Source organism: Notolepis coatsorum (assembly GCF_963971535.1).
Source record: "Notolepis coatsorum genome assembly, chromosome: 3".
NCBI lineage: Eukaryota > Metazoa > Chordata > Actinopteri > Aulopiformes > Paralepididae > Notolepis > Notolepis coatsorum.
In genome coordinates, this window is record NC_140167.1 from 12,377,391 (window position 1) to 12,395,490 (window position 18,100).

General features: G+C 43.9%; 1 protein-coding gene and 1 long non-coding RNA gene across 2 annotated transcripts; both read left to right on the forward strand.

Annotated features, from left to right (window-relative positions):
- Nucleotides 1-2,005, forward strand: LOC311225439 (uncharacterized protein). The gene is made up of 3 exons (XM_084310718.1): nt 1-198; nt 326-501; nt 973-2,005. Exons 1-3 carry the CDS (start codon nt 3-5, stop codon nt 1,477-1,479), a joined length of 879 nt encoding a protein of 292 aa, XP_084166844.1. The 5' UTR covers nt 1-2; the 3' UTR covers nt 1,480-2,005.
- Nucleotides 2,006-11,154: 9,149 nt separating this feature from the next.
- Nucleotides 11,155-15,280, forward strand: LOC311225289. Its single transcript, XR_014619497.1, has 3 exons — nt 11,155-11,339; nt 11,493-11,668; nt 12,119-15,280. It is a non-coding gene; the product is annotated as an uncharacterized lncRNA (long non-coding RNA).
- The last annotated feature ends 2,820 nt before the right edge of the window (nt 15,281-18,100 follow it).

The window sequence follows — 18,100 nt, forward strand, 5'->3', positions numbered from 1 at the left end:
TAATGTGCGACCGTACAAATGCAATAATGCCACCTCGCAAAAGGAAGCAACTTGTGTGGGATCGTAACAAAGAGGAGAGGCTCGTTGAGTTGTGGCAACAGAAGCCTCGTCTGTACGACGTGTCCTCCAGCTGTTACCATGACCGCGGACAGAAGGACAAAGAATGGAAGGAAATAGCGGAGGAATTGCAGCTCCCGGGTGAGTAACGTTAGCGGCTAGCTAGCTAGCACACACACACACACTGATTATGCAAGTACAGTCTTGTTTCTGTCAGCCCACTTTCAGTGTACATGAATTAACGTAACACTGTTATTACGCTTCACAGTCGAACAGGTGGTAACGCATGCAGCGTCCCTGCGCACCCAATACTGGAAGCTATCGCATCCCAACCCCAGTGGAAGTGGAACAGAAGACCCAACCCAGCGACAGACATGGATACTGAAGTACCTAGACTTCCTCGAGCCTCATGTATTGCCTCGTCAGGCCTACAGCACCCTGGAGGTATGTGTATATTTGGAAATTGACAATATAATAACGTACTTACTGTACATACACTAAAGTTGGCAGACCGTTTATTTCTTAATAATGAATACTATTGTCTGTGGTGGTGGTCTTGACTTCTTAAATGTCTCTACTCTTAATTACACGTTTAAAATCAACTGGATAAACACGTTTCTCTGTAACCCAAATTCTATTTGGAATTTTATACCAAACTATATATTTTCTATATATATCTACAAACTATATACTCCGCTTCACGTCGTGGTAAAACACCCCCCCCCCCCCCCTAGCCGTTGTAAAATACCCTGTAACCCACTGCCTCTCGTGGTCTATTGCTTAATTATCACCTCTTTGTACTGTGTCCTACAGTTCACAGAAATGGTGTCACCTGCACAATCATTGTTGTGTGTGTATACAGTACTTGGTCAATAAAGATAAATCTGATCCTATATGTCCTTGTCCTTCGTCCAGCTAGATGATTCAATGCCAGTGACTGACAGCTGTGCTGACACTGCTGAACAAGATCCAGAGAGTGATGACCTCTCCAGTGATGAGAGTGATGACCTCTCCAGTGATGAGAGTGATGACTCAGCGGCGTCAGAATCCTCAGCACAGGACCCACCAACCCAAGTGTCCCGTAACCGTACATCCACACCCTCACCGGCGGGTGGTCAGGCAAAAGGGGTCCGGCGGCAAAGGAGCGAGACCAGGGAGAGAGGACTAAACCTTGAGAGAGAGAAAATTGAGATCCTCAAGCAAGCAGTTTCACAGTTTGACAACAATGACGATGAAGATGTGATATTTGGTAAGCTGGTGGGCAGTGAGATGCGTCACGTAACGGATCCTGCTGAGGGAATGCGAGTGAGACGGTCCATCATGAGGATGTTGTATGAAGCTCAGGACAGAAGCAAGTCAATACTCCAACAGACGGCAACCTACTCCCAGAGTCAAGCTGTCCTGGGCCTTGGTCGTTGTTAAGACTGTCACCCTAGTAGTGTCTGAGTAGCTGTACACTAGTTAAACTATATTAACTAGTCATGTCTGTACAGAGAATATGTATTTAACAGAGCTATGAACATGCTGTCTAGTTGGTACACTGTACACACTAATAGGCCCAGTAAGCTGTACAGATGATGTAATAGGATGAAACGTATAATATTTTCCATAACACGGGTTACAAATCTGATCGACAGATACTCAATATTAAATGACTTGGATCTGGATCGGGGGCAGAAAAACTTGATTGGGACGTAGTACAGGGTCACGGTGGAAAGCGTTATGCTAATTCAAAGGCAGTAGTAATGGTATTAATGGTAAGAGGAGAGGGATTGTGACCAGAAGGTTGCCGTTTGTAATCCTGTGATGTAATCCCTTGGACCAGCAGGGAAGTCCAGGAAGTCCCTCAACAACAACAACAACTACTACTGTTGAAGTGCTCTTGAAACCAGAACTGGTGATAATATACTCTAATCTCTGAAGACACACACAAATCAAATAAAAACTATTGTTACAACTCTTATGTTTTTTTTCTCGTTAATATACTGTAGATAGATTTTTTAATTGCCATTCGCCTACTTGTGAAATAAAAATAACATGTTGCTGTTCGTTATTGACTATATGCGGGCGGAACTCTGATTGTGAGTACAACGCACTCTGGAAGGATTTGCAGGAGGACCCAGTCAGGAAACGTCCCAGCTGTGACCTGTTAGCTCGCTAGCTATCATGAATATATATATATTTTTTATATTTAATGATAATTTATTTACATCAAACCAAACTTTCAGCTTATACGGCTCAGCTGCGACATTCTTTAAAAGCATTTGGAGGTTCTCTCCCTCACAGAAGACATTTGTATCGTCAGCAAAAATTACATTTTTCAATATTTTAGACCCATTACCTATATCATTTATATACAGTATGAATCGTTTCGGGCCCAGAATTGACCCTTGCGGCACACCACAGATTATGTTTGACTGAGTGGACCTGTACTCCCCCAACTGCACAAACTGTTGTCTTTGTTCTAAGTAACTCTTTAACCATTTGAGCCCTACTCTAATAATAATAATAATAGATCAAATTTATATAGCGCCTTTCATAGAACCCAAGGTCGCTTCACAATCAGGACAAAAATAGGGCAAGGAAAATAGGGGGGGAAGGGGGGATGAGGGAAGGTAAGGGATAATGGACCTAATCTAAACTAACTGATGGGGAAAATCCTTAGTGAAGAGGTGTGTTTTTAGAGCGGATTTGAAGGTGTCCAGGGTTGGGGCGTTGCGGATTTCGGGGGGGAGAGAGTTCCAGGGGGTAGGGGACGCCACGCTGAAGGCTCTGTCCCCAAAAGTCTAACCTGGTGCGATGGATGGAGAGGAGACCTAGATCAGAGGAGTGTACTGGTGGAGGAGATCAGACAGGTATCGGGGGGCGAGGGCATGGAGGGATTTGTAGGTGAGGAGCAGGAGTTTGAAGGTGATGCAGAACTTGACTGGAAGCCAGTGGATGAGGGTGGGGGTGATGTGCTGCCAGGGCTTGGCAGCACATACCTTTCCAGTTTTAGTAGCAGAATATCATGATGAGATGAGGTCACGATTAGCCCCCAGGGGCAGTTGTCATGAACAGAGCTACAGAAAAATGTTTGGCAAATAGAGATAGAATCAGATAAAAAAACAACATAATGCAATAAAATGTCCAAGCTCAGGAATTTCTATATACATGCCAACATATCCACAGAAATCAGCAAATAACCATGGATGTATTTAGGGATGTCCCGATCGGATTGGACAGATCAAATTCATATCCTTTTTTTGTTAAAGCTGTGATGTAAGCTATTTATTTTTCTTTAAGCTGAACTATTAATTTACCAAGCATATCTTACCTACATTGAAATTGTTTGACTAACTTTAATATACTTGAAGTGTGCTCTGTGCTGCTATGTGGCTTAAGAGTGGTCGTCTGGTAATCGGAAGGTTCCCGGTTCGACTCTGGCTCCTCCTGGCAGTGGGTCGAAGTGTCCTTGAGCAAAATCCTTAACCCCTAACTGCTCCCAGGATGAGCAGGTTGGCACCTTGCTTGGTCGCCTCTGCCGTTGGTGTGTGAGTGAATGGGTGAGTCAATGGGTGAAAAGCACTTTTGGACAGAAGTGCTACAGTAGTAATAATAATAATAAACTATTTGTATAGCACCGTTCATACAAGAATTGCAGCTCAAAGTGCTTCACAGCAGTAAAAATACTGTGTATACAGTATTATATACAGGATATAAATGCAGTCCATTTGCCATGTGTTGTGGAATTTCTTTTAAAGGAGCCAAGACAGTGAACTGTAGAAATTCAGATTAGTCAAATTGTATCAAAAGAACATAGTTTTATTTCTGTGGCCACAGAAAAGTATCCTCGGTTTACATTCAGAGACGAGTGTAACACGAGCGTCTGACCAGAAAGTGAGAGAGAGCTCTGGTCAGACTTACCAGCTGGGAATGACAAATGAAAACAAAGATGAAAAATGTAAAACAAAGATGGGTTTAGGGGTTTTGTCGTGGCTCACACAAGACTGCGATTTTCGGCCATGAATGAATGAATGAAAACTTTATTTAACAGATTGCAGAATGGGTACAATACAGTACGGCTCAATACATACAATTGTTAAGGGGATGCAGACCTGAGAAAGACGTTTGTCTTGTTTCCATCAGGGTCCCCCATTTTCAATTCATATAGACATTTATGACATACACAACATACATGACATTTATGGCATTGGGACATATAGGTATTTAGTACTGATACATTTGTGACAAGCGGTATTCAAATATACAGTACTGTTACCCCTAGATCCTGACAGAGTATATACATATGATGGGGAGGGGACTGTACATTAGGAGGGGGTGGGAGGGAAATATACATACAGCGGGGAGGGAATATATACATGCGGTGGGGAGGAGACTGTCTATTAGGAGGTGGTGGGGGTTTTGGGCATTTACGGTGGCCAGTTTCGAATTGCAGCCTCCCGTAGGTGCTCTTTAAGAGCGGTTTTGAATGTGGGCAGGGATTCACATTCCTTTACAGCTTTGGGTAGGGCGTTCCACATTGTTGTGGCATAATTGCGAAACGTGTTTAGTCCCTTGTTTGAGCCGAATCTGGGTTTAACATGATTTGTTGAGCTTCCTCTGGTGTAGTGGTTGTGGTATTCACTGACCTTTGGGAAGTATTTTGACATGTACATGGGCACCCCGGTCGTATAGTGTATCTTGTAGACCAGGCCCATTGCAAGTTGCTGTACTCTGTCGTCTACTCTAAGCCATCCTAGGTTGGCAAAGTGGGCAGGGGTGAGGTGGGTTCTGGGGTTCAGGTCAAGTAGTAGTCTGACCAGTTTGTTTTGTGATGTTTGTAATTTTGTTTTAAGCGCCTTTGAGGTGCTTTGGTACCATGAGGTGCACGCATAGTCATAGTACCCTTGAATGAGTGCTCCTGCCAGAGTCTTCAGGGTATTCTTGTTTACCAGAGAGGAGATCCGGTACAAGAATCTAGTTCGTTGGTTGACTTTTTTTATTACATTGGATGCCATTTTGTCACAGGAAAGATTTGCCTCTAGGATGGAACCCAGGTAGGTAATTTCGTCTTTCCTTGTGACAATATTGTCACCCACTGTAACTGAGAATCCGTCGGTCTTGCTGAGTTTGTTATTTGAACCGAAGAGAATGGACTCTGTTTTGCCCATGTGTAATGATAGTTTGTTATCAGCGAGCCATATGCAGATTTTGCCTAGTTCCGTGCTGAGGGTTTTTTCAACCTGCAATTTGTTCTTGTCAGAGACCAGCAGGGCTGAGTCGTCCGCAAACAGGAACAAGTTGCAGTCACAGGCTGACGACATGTCATTTGCATAAATTAGGAAGAGTAGCGGTCCTAGTATGCTTCCTTGTGGAACACCACAGCTCACTGTGAGGGGGGGGGATAGAGTACCGTTTACCTCTACCATCTGTTCTCTCCCCTCCAGGTAGGATTGCATCCAGCTCACTGATAAGCTATCAAAACCAATTGCTTTTATCTTGTCCATTAGAATGGAGTGATTGACAGTGTCGAAGGCCTTTTGTAGGTCCAGCATGACCATGCCGCAGTATTTGCCCGCGTCCACCTCTTGTTTGATGTGGTCGTTCAAATAGAGGAGGCATGTGTCAGTGGAGTGGGACGTTCTGAAGCCAGATTGGAATTCGTAGATTAGATTTTTTTTCCGCCAGGTACTTTTCGACCTGTTCGTAGACTATTTTCTCCATGACTTTCGAGATGGAGGTAAGAATAGAAACAGGGCGGTAGTTGCCTGGGTCTAATTTGCTGCCCTTTTTGTGTAGAGGGGTCACTCTCGCAATTTTGAAGTCCTTGGGGACGAGCCCCTGTTTTATAGAGAGGTTTATTATGTGTGTGATGACTGGGGTGATGGCGGCTGCTGCGTCTCTGAGGAATTTGGAGGGGATGTTGTCATGGCCAGTGGCCTTGTTAGGTTGGAGGGCGCTCAATTTTTTGAGTACCTCATCGGTTGTTACCATTTCAAGTTTGAAGTCGTCATTGTGGACCCCTAGGTTTTTGTAGTATGCTACTATGTGTTCTACCCCATAATGCCCTGAGTGGGAGGGTAGTTTGTTTACCAGTGTTGTGGCTATGTTTGTGAAGAAGATGTTTAAGTAATTGGCTACATCCAGCTTGTCTGTGATGAGCGTGTTGTCCGTCTTTATGTTTATGTTTGAGAATCTGGTTTTAAGTTTTTTACTGCAGCCTAGTTGATTATTGAGTAATTTCCAAAGTTCGCAGGGTTTGTTTTTGTTTTCCTCAGTTTTGTCGTTGATGAAATTTCTTTTTGCGGTTCTGATCATGGTGTTTACGTCATTTCTTAGTCTGTTTCTTTGGATTTTTAGTTCAACCACGTGGGCTTGGAGTTCACTGTTTGAGCTTTTGGAAAGCTTTGTCTGACTTTTATGAAGTTCAGAGCATTTTTTGTCTCTGGTTTTCATAGCGGCCAGTATTTCAGTGTGCATCCATGCCTCAGCGCGATTTTTAACCCTGGTGGTTCTTATCGGTGCCATGTTGTTGAGTATTGCTGTGAATTTGGTTTTGAATCCAAGCCATGTTTCTTCAACCTGTGTACCACTGAGTTCATCTGACCAGTCCAAGCTCCCCAGTTCTAGGTTAAAGGCCTCTCTAGAGTAAGTTTTGCGGTCTCTAGATGTGACTGTTTTGTGACAGCCGGCCTTCTGTTTTAGCTTTTTGCGGGTACAGAAAATCATATAATGATCACTTAACCCGCATGCTATCACCCCTTTATTGGAGATCATTGACTTGTCAGAGGTCAAAATGAGGTCAATGGTGGTTTGTGTCGAATCGCATACCCTTGTGGGTTGGGTGATTAGCTGGCTGAAACCGTGCAGATCAGAAAATCTACTGAAGGCCTTGAAGACGGGTGCTGATTTAAGCAGCATATCCGTGTTCCAGTCCCCAATAAGAATTGTTTCTACCCCCTCCACCCCAGCTAAACACCCATCAAGTGTGTCATAAAAGCCACTCTGTTCTGGTGGTCTATAGATTGTGCCTACTAGTACTGGTTTCGCCCTGTCTAATAAGATTTCAATCCAAACAGTTTCAATTTCATCATGGTTAAGGTCAGTACGGTTGATGTATTTGGTATCCTTGTGTATATACACACAGACGCCACCTCCATACTGGTTCCTATCCCTCCTGACTATTGAGTAGTTTTCAATTTCAATCTCTGGATCCTGTACAGATGAGTCTAATTTTGTTTCTGTGAAACACAATATGTTAGCCTTACCGTTTAAAAACAACTGTTTGATTTCAGCCAGTTTAGGTCTCAGGCTATTTGTATGAAGATGAAATATGTGAAGTCCATTTTTGCTGGTAATCAGATTGACGTCGTCACACTTGAGGTAACTCTGTTCATTTTTGTCCTGTCCTGTGGTGGGGGGAGGGGGGGCGTTGTTGCTGTTTGTGCCGTGGGTGGGGAGGGGGGGAGGGGGTGATGCTTTGTCCTTTGCTGGAGTCTGTATTCCTTTGTGTGAAAGCCCGCAATGTGGGGGGGGGGGGGGGGCTGGTTGTTTACAGATATGTCTGATTGTACTCCACTGTGGGGGAGGGGGGGTGCCTTTTGTCCTGGCCTCGGCCCGGGTAGTCTAGCTGGCATGGCGGGGCCAGCCAAGCTAACCGTCGGGTCCTTGGTGACCTTGATGTCCCGCGCGGCTCTCCCTTTAGCCTCTCGCCAAGTCTGCTGGGGCTTCCCAGACGAAAGATGACCAATCGTTTGATTGATTGATTGAAAACTTTATTAACAGATTGCAGAATGGGTACAATACAGTACAGCTCAATACACACAATTGTTAAGGGGATGCAGACCAGAGAAAGACTTTCGTCTTGTTTACATCAGGGTCCCCCATTTTCAATTCATCAGGACATATATGACATACATGACATACAGATACAGTACTGCTACATCTATTGATTGATTGATTGAAAAGTTTATTAACAGATTGCAGAATGGGTACAGTACAGTACAGCTCAATACATACAATTGTTAAGGGGATGCAGACCAGAGAAAGACTTTCGTCTTGTTTACATCAGGGTCCCCCATTTTCAATTCATCATAACATATGACACACACGACATACAGATAGACAGTACTGCTACATCTATACATTTATGACATACCAGATTTGCAAATATAGTACTGTTTGTGATACAAAAAGTGTCCAGAAAAAGAGTGTATACACATTTGACGTAGAAACTGTACATTAGAGGAGGTTGGGTAGGTGGGGTGGGGTTGGGTGGGTGGGGGGGACACTGTACACTGGAATACTGACAAAGCCATGCTTTCTTTTTTACTGTACAACTGGGTTAGGACATTTGTAGGGGCCAGTTTCGAAATGCAGTCTCCCGTAGGTGTTCTTTGAGTGTTTTTGAAAGTGGGTAGTGATTCACATTCCTTTACAGCTTTGGGTAGGGCGTTCCACATTGATGTGGCATAATTGCGAAACGTGTTTAGTCACTTGTTTGAGCCGAATCTGGGTTTAACATGATTTGTGGAGCTCCCTCTGGTGTTGTGATCATGGTATTCACTGACCTTTGGGAAGTATTTTGACATGTACATGGGTACCTTGGTCGTGTAGTGTATCTTGTAGACCAGGCCCATTGCAAGTTGCTGTACTCTGTCGTCTACTCTAAGCCATCCTAGGTTGTCAAAGTGGGCAGGGGTGAGGTGGGTTCTAGGAGTCAGGTCAAGCAGTAGTCTGACTAGTTTGTTTTGAGATGTTTGTAATTTGGTTTTTAGTGCCTTTGAGGTGCTTTGGTACCATGAGGTGCAAGCATAGTCGTAGTACCCTTGAATGAGTGCTCCTGCCAGAGTCTTCAGGGTATTCTTGTTTACCAGAGAGGAGATCCGGTACAAGAATCGGGTTCGTTGGTTGACTTTTTTTTATTACATTGGATGCCATTTTGTCACAGGAAAGATTAGCCTCTAGGATGGAACCCAGGTAGGTAATTTCATCTTTCCTTGTGACAATATTGTCACCCACTGTAACTGAGAAGCCGTCGGTCTTGCTGAGTTTGTAATGATCACTTAACCTGCATGCTATCACCCCTTTATTGGAGGTCATTGACTTGTCAGAGGTCAAAATGAGGTCAATGGTGGTTTGTGTCGAATCGCATACCCTTGTGGGTTGGGTGATTAGCTGGCTGAAACCGTGCAGATCAGAAAATCTACTGAAGGCCTTGAAGACGGGTGCTGATTTAAGCAGCATATCCGTGTTCCAGTCCCCAATAAGAATAGTTTCTACCCCCTCCACCCCAGCTAAACACCCATCAAGTGTGTCATAAAAGCCACTCTGTTCTGGTGGTCTATAGATTGTGCCTACTAGTACTGGTTTCGCCCTGTCTAATAAGATTTCAATCCAAACAGTTTCAATTTCATCATGGTTAAGGTCAGTACGGTTGATGTATTTGGTATCCTTGTGTATATACACACAGACGCCACCTCCATACTGGTTCCTATCCCTCCTGACTATTGAGTAGTTTTCAATTTCAATCTCTGGATCCTGTACAGATGAGTCTAATTTTGTTTCTGTGAAACACAATATGTTAGCCTTACCGTTTAAAAACAACTGTTTGATTTCAGCCAGTTTAGGTCTCAGGCTATTTGTATGAAGATGTCGTGGAAATATTATCATGTCATTATGGTTTTATCATTTTACAGACTGTTACACTAGGATCTGCGTAATGTGTGTGTGTCTCTTTAAAGGACACACAGAGTATTCTGTTATAAAGCCCAGCCATAACCCAAGGTTAGAGGATTCCCATTACACTGGTTAATGTGTGCATGTCTCTTTAACATCTTAGTCATAACAGAGTTGTTGTCTGTTTCTAGTTTCTGAGAAAACCATTCTGCTTACCTTAAGTCATCATATCTGATATATTGTTATGTCTGGCAACTGTGTATTTGACAGGCATGTGGACAGCGTTCTGGGTCAGTCCTCAGCCAAACGCTAATGGTGACATACCTGCCTCTGGCTTTGTGACTGCCCTTTCAACGTGGCCACGTGGAAATTACGTTTCTATATTATTTAAATCACCTTTCTATTATTATCTGTAAATTACTTTCCTATTATTATTTGTTAATCACTTTTCTATTATTATTTGTTAAATAAACCTTATCATTATCAAACGTGACTCAGAATGATTAATGTAAACGGCTCATCGTTTGTCCTTTAATAATTCCCATTACAAAGATGAAATATGTGAAGTCCATTTTTGCTGGTAATCAGATTGACGTCGTCACACTTGAGGTAACTCTGTTCATTTTTGTCCTGTCCTGTGGTGGGGGGAGGGGGGGCGTTGTTGCTGTTTGTGCCGTGGGTGGGGAGGGGGGAGGGGGTGATGCTTTGTCCTTTGCTGGAGTCTGTATTCCTTTGTGTGAAAGCCCGCGATGTGGGGGGGGGGGGGGGGGGGGCTGGTTGTTTACAGATATGTCTGATTGTACTCCACTGTGGGGGAGGGGGGGTGCCTTTTGTCCTGGCCTCGGCCCGGGTAGTCTAGCTGGCATGGCGGGGCCAGCCAAGCTAACCGTCGGGTCCTTGGTGACCTTGATGTCCCGCGCGGCTCTCCCTTTAGCCTCTCGCCAAGTCTGCTGGGGCTTCCCAGACGAAAGATGACCAATCGTTTGATTGATTGATTGAAAACTTTATTAACAGATTGCAGAATGGGTACAATACAGTACAGCTCAATACACACAATTGTTAAGGGGATGCAGACCAGAGAAAGACTTTCGTCTTGTTTACATCAGGGTCCCCCATTTTCAATTCATCAGGACATATATGACATACAGATACAGTACTGCTACATCTATACATTTATGACATACCAGATTTGCAAATACAGTACTGTTTTTGATACAAAAAGAGTCCAGAAAAGAGTATATACATTTGACGTAAAAACTGTACATTGGGGGAGGTTGGGTAGGTGGGGGGGGGGGGGCCTGTACATTGGAGGTGTGCTTGATATCCTACGACCAGCGTCAACTACCAACCAATAGAAATGCAGCATGATGACGTGTGATCAGTGCATATATATGAGTGCGACCGTACCTGCACGATAATGTGCGACCGTACAACAAATGCAATAATGCCACCTCGCAAAAGGACGCAACTTGTGTGGGATGATCGTAACAAAGAGGAGAGGCTCGTTGAGTTGTGGCAACAGAAGCCTTGTCTGTACGGTGTGTCCTCCAGCTGTTGTTACCATGACCGCGGACAGAAGGACAAAGAATGGAAGGAAATAGCGGAGGAATTGCAGCTCCCTGGTGAGTAACGTTAGCGGCTAGCTAGCTAGCACACACACACACACACACACACACACACACACACACACACATATTATGCAAGTACAGTCTTGTTTCTGTCAGCCCACTTTCAGTGTACATGAATTAACGTAACACTGTTATTACGCTTCACAGTCGAAGAGGTGGTAACGCATGCAGCGTCCCTGCGCACCCAATACTGGAAGCTATCGCATCCCAAACCCAGTGGAAGTGGGACAGAAGACCCAACCCAGCGACAGACATGGATACTGAAGTACCTAGACTTCCTCAAGCCTCATGTATTGCCTCGTCAGGCCTACAGCACCCTGGAGGTATGTGTATATTTGGAAATTGACTATATAATAACGTACTTACTGTACATACACTAAAGTTGGCAGACCGTTTATATCTTAATAATGAATACTATTGTCTGTGGTGGTGGCCTTGACTTCTTAAATGTCTCTACTCTTAATTACATGTTTAAAATCAACTGGATAAACACGTTTATCTATAACCCAAATTCTATTTGGAATTTTATACCAATCTATATATTTTCTATATATATCTACAAACTATATACGCCGCTTCGCGTCGTGGTAAAACGCCCCCTAGCCGTTGTAAAATACCCTGTAACCCACTGCCTCTCGTGGTTTATTGCTTAATTATCACCTCTTTGTACTGTGTCCTACAGTTCACAGAAATGGTGTCACCTGCACAATCATTGTGTGTATACAGTACTTGGTCAATGAAGATAATTCTGATCCTATATGTCCTTCATCCAGCTAGATGATTCAATGCCAGTGACGGACAGCTGTGCTGACACTGCTGAACAAGATCCAGAGAGTGATGACCTTGGGGAATCAGCGGCGTCAGAATCCTCAGCACAGGACCCACCAACCCAAGTGTCCCGTAACCGTACATCCACACCCTCACCCGCACCGGGTGGTCAGGCAAAAGGGGTCCGGCGGCAAAGGAGCAAGCCCTGGGAGAGAGGGCTAAACCTTGAGAGAGAGGAAATTGAGATCCTCAAGCAAGCAGTTTCAGCTGACAACAATGAAGATGAAGATGTGATATTTGGTAAGCTAGTGGCCAGTGAAGCTCAGGACAGAAGCAAGTCAATACTCCAACAGACAGCAACCTACTCCAGCCCGCACAAAACAGTCACATCTAGATACCTCAAAACTTACTCTAGAGAGGCCTTTAACCTAGAACTGGGGAGCTTGGACTGGTCAGATGAACTCAGTGGTACACAGGTTGAAGAAACATGGCTTGGATTCAAAACAAAATTCACAGCAATACTCAACAACATGGCACCCCTAAGAACCACCAGGGTTAAAAATCGCACTGAGCCATGGATGCACACTAAAATACTGGCCGCTATGAAAACCAGAGACGAAAAATGCTCTGAACTTAATAAAAGTCGGACAGAGCTTTCCAAAAGCCCAAACAGTGAACTCCAAGCCCACGTGGTTGAACTAAAAATTCAAAGAAACAGACTAAGAAATGACGTAAACACCATGGTCAAAACCGCAAAAAGAAATTTCATCAACGACAAAACTGAGGAAAACAAAAACAAACCCCGCGAACTTTGGAAATTACTCGATAATCAACTAGGCTTCTTCACAAACATAGCCACAACACTGGTAAACAAACTACCCTCCCACTCAGGGCATTATGGGGTAGAACACATAGTAGCATACTACAAAAACCTAGGGGTCCACAAAGACGACTTCAAACTTGAAATGGTAACGACCGATGAGGTACTCAAAAAATTGAGCGCCCTCCAACCTAACGAGGCCACTGGCCATGACAACATCCCCTCCAAATTCCTCAGAGACGCAGCAGCCGCCATCACCCCAGTCATCACTCGCATAATAAACCTCTCTATAAAACAGGGACACGTTCCCAAGGACTTCAAAAGAGGACTTGAGAGAGTGACCCCTCTGCACAAAAAGGGCAGCAAATTAGACCCAGGCAACTACCGCCCTGTTTCTATTCTTACCTCCATCTCGAAAGTCATGGAGAAAATAGTCTTCGAACAGGTCGAAAAGTACCTGGCGGAAAAAAATCTAATCTACGAATTCCAATCTGGCTTCAGAACGTCCCACTCCACTGACGCATGCCTCCTCTATTTGAACGACCACATCAAACAAGAGGTGGACGCGGGCAAATACTGCGGCATGGTCATGCTGGACCTACAAAAGGCCTTCGACACTGTCAATCACTCCATTCTGATTGACAAGCTAAAAGCAATTGGTTTTGATAGCTTATCAGTGAGCTGGATGCAATCCTACCTGGAGGGGAGAGAACAGATGGTAGAGGTAAATGGTACTCTATCCCCCCCCCTCACAGTGAGCTGTGGTGTTCCACAAGGAAGCATACTAGGACCGCTACTCTTCCTAATATATGCAAATGACATGTCGTCAGCCTGTGACTGCAACTTGTTCCTGTTTGCGGACGACTCAGCCCTGCTGGTCTCTGACAAGAACAAGTTGCAGGTTGAAAAAACCCTCAGCTCGGAACTAGGCAAAATATGCATATGGCTCGCTGATAACAAACTATCATACCACATGGGCAAAACAGAGTCCATTCTCTTCGGTTCAAATAACAAACTCGGCAAGACCGACGGCTTCTCAGTTGCAGTGGGTGATAATATTGTCACAAGGAAAGAGGAAATTACCTACCTGTGTTCCATCCTAGAGGCAAATCTTTCCTGTGACAAAATGGCATCCAATGTAATAAAAAAGTCAACCAACGAACTAGATTCTTGTACCGGATCTCCTCTCTGGTAAACAAGAATACCCTGAAGACTCTGGCAGGAGCACTCATTCAAGGGTACTACGACTATGCGTGCACCTCATGGTACCAAAGCACCTCAAAGGCGCTTAAAACAAAATTACAAACATCACAAAACAAACTGGTCAGACTACTACTTGACCTTACCCCCAGAACCCACCTCACCCCTGCCCACTTTGACAACCTAGGATGGCTTAGAGTAGACGACAGAGTACAGCAACTTGCAATGGGCCTGGTCTACAAGATACACTATACGACTAAGGTACCCATGTACATGTCAAAATACTTCCCAAAGGTCAGTGAATACCACAACCACTACACCAGAGGAAGCTCAACAAATCATGTTAAACCCAGATTCGGCTCAAACAAGGGACTAAATACGTTTCGCAATTATGCCACATCAATGTGGAACGCCCTACCCAAAGCTGTAAAGGAATGTGAATCCCTACCCACATTCAAAACCGCTCTTAAAGAGCACCTACGGGAGGCTGCAATTCGAAACTGGCCACCGTAAATGCCCAAAACCCCCACCACCTCCTAATACAGTCTCCTCCCCACTGCATGTATATATTCCCTCCCCTGCCGTATGTATATACTCTGTCAGGATCTAGGGGTAACAGTACTGTATATTTGAATACCGTTTGTCACAAATGTATCAGTACTAAATACCTATATGTCCCTATGCCATAAATGTCATGTATGTTGTGTATGTCATAAATGTCTATATTAATTGAAAATGGGCGACCCTGATGGAAACAAGACAAACGTCTTTCTCAGGTCTGCATCCCCTTAACAATTGTGTGTATTGAGCCGTACTGTATTGTACCCATTCTACAATCTGTTAAATAAAGTTTTCAATCATTCATTCATTCCCAGAGTCAAGCTGTCTTGGGCCTTGGTCGTTGTTAAGACTGTCACCCTTTGAGAAGAGATGGAGGTCAATTACTAGCTATCTTGGGTAGGCTTTGGACACACTGCTTTGAGACAGGATGGAGGGAAATGTACAAGTGTGTATTATGGGTATGTATATACAGAGAGGGAAATGTGTAGGTATATTTGAGTAGGCAGGAATGTTTTGGAGGAGGGACCCAATCAAGGTTAGTTATTTGTAAATCTTTACTTTATTTGATTATTTCCCCCCCCTTTTTTTCCCGTCTGTACTGTCATTGTATTGCTGTTGGCAATAAAGTAAAAAAAAAAAAAAAAAGACTAGTAGCTGTACACTAGTTAAACTATATTAACTAGTCATGGCTGTACAGATAATTTGTATTTAACTGAGCTATGAACATGCTGTCTAGTTAGTACACTGTACACACTAATAGGCCCAGTAAGCCGTACAGATGATGTAATAGGATGAAACGTATAATATTTTCCATAACACGGGCTACAAATCTGATCAGGACTCTATCGACAGATACTCAATATTAAATGACTTGGATCTGGATCGGGGACAGAAAAACTTGATTGGGACGTAGTACAGGGTCAGGGTGGAAAGCGTTATGCTAATTCAAAGGCAGTAGTAATGGTTTTAATGGTAAGAGGAGAGGGATCGTGACCAGAAGGTTGCCGTTTCAAATCCCTTGGACCAGCAGGGAAGTCCAGGAAGTCCCTCAACAACCGCAGAGGACTGGATGTGGAGCTATAGTTTCAAGTTTCAAGTTTCTTTAATAGTTGTCATACAGAAGTACAGAATACTTTTATACAAAATGCTTCTTACTGTTACGCTCCAGAGACTGTGCAAGACAAGATAAGTATGAAATAAAATAACATAGTATAGCATGTAAATTAGAAGTAAAAAAAAAAGAGGTCACAGTGTTCAGTATAGACATATGTACAATGTTCGATGCAGAGTAGACGTAACTGAGTTACCATATAATATACAATACTGTGTAGTGTACTAATATACAATACTATATAGTGCAAGGCAGAAATAGGATGAGGTGCAATTTAGGTACAATTTACAGTAGGTGTACGAGTTGTAGTGCAAACCTTTATCAATAAATATAAAGTGTGTTTGTGTGATCTAAAGTGTGGAGAGTGGGTGCTGCAGTGTGTTGTTTGTTTAAGTGTGTGGGTGTGTGTGCTGTGTGCATTTGATGGTTGTTGCATAGTGTTTATTGTTCGTTTAGCAGCCTGATGGCCTGGGGATAATTGTGTAGCCGGGTGTTTCTGAAAAAGCATGCATGCTCAGCAATTTTCCTCAGGATTAATAAAGGTAAGATTAATTGGATAATTAGTGATTTTTTTTTTTTATCCTCTTTTTCTCTGCCTGATTTTCTATGCTTTTCTCCCCATCCCAATTTAGTCGTTGTGCCAATCCCCCCCCTCCCCTACCTGGTTGTTGTGCGCATGTTCCCCCTACTGGTCGGTACAAGCAGGCATGCGTTCTTCATGGGACGGGGGTGCACTACGTGCAAGCCCAGATAAGTACTCGCTATTTGCATATCAATAGCGCCGGTCGTATTTAACACACCTGACGACCGGTGCTATTGATATGCAAATAGCGAGTGCAATCCCAGTTGATTTCAGGAACGCACCACTGTGTACAAGAACTGCCTCCGACACATGCAGAGACAGCCAGCGGCTCTCTTTTCACCTGGCAGCGAGGACTCTCATTGGTGAAGTGTAACGCGTGGGAGGTCACGCTGCCTTCACCACTTCCTGCCTTTCGCTGAGCAGGCGCCCAGACCTGACCTGTAGCTCTGTCCACAATGCCAGATTACCACCCACGACTTCCCTCCCGCTAACTCAGCCAAACAAGTTAGTATGACGACCGGCCCAAGCCGCAGGCAATGCTGACTCCGGGAGTCGAGACCGCAGCCTCTTGCATTGGTGACGAGCGCAATCTCCGCTACGCCACCGACCGCGATAATTAGTGATTTTAAGAGTAAAAGTAATCTGCCTACGTGCTCTTGAGCAAGGCACCGAAACCCCAAACTGCTCCAGGGGTGCACTCTGACCTCTCGGGTAAAATGCATATGTGGGGGACTGTGTTAGCATGTGTAACTTAAGCGGGATATGCAAAAAGACACAGGCAAATCTTTCCTGTGACAAAATGGGATCCAATGTAATAAAACTAAGTCAACCAACGAACTAGATTCCTGTACCGGATCTCCTCTCTGGTAAACAAGAATACCTTGAAGACTAACAGGAGCACTCATTCAAGGGTACTACGACTATGCTTGCACCTCATGGTACCAAAGCACCTCAAAGGCACTAAAAACAAGATTACAAACATCACAAAACTAACTGGTCAGACTACTGCTTGACCTTACTCCTAAAACCCAATCACTACCCACCTACAAAGCCACTCTCAAAAGAGCACCTACGGGAGACTGCAATTCGAAACTGGCCCCTGTAAATGTCCAAACCCAACCCCCTCCAATGTACACTTTCCCCACCCCGCCTACCCAACCCCGGGCCCCCACCCCAACCACCTCCAATTTACAGTTTCTTCCCCATCAAATGTATATACTCTCCTTTAAGACTTTTTTTGTACTCATAAACAGTACTGTATATTTGTAGATCTGGTATGTCATAAATGTCGAGATGTACAGTAACACTACTGTATCTGTATGGCATGTATGTCATATGATGAATTGAAAATGGGGGACCCTAATGTAAACAAGACGAAAGTATTTCTCTGGTCTGCATCCCCTTAACAATTGTGTGTATTGAGCTGTACCCATTCTGCAACCAGAATTGTCAATCAATCAATCAAACCAGAACTGGTGATAATATACTCTAATCTCCGAAGAGACACACAAATAAAATAAAACTATTGTTGGTTGATTGATTGATTGAAAACTTTAACAGATTGCAGAATGGGTACAATACAGTACAACTCATACGTTTTTTTTCTCGTTAATATACTGTAGATCGATTTTTAATTGCCATTCGCCTACTTGTGAAATAACATGTTGCTGTTCGTTATTGACTATATGCGGGCGGAACTCGGAATGTGAGTA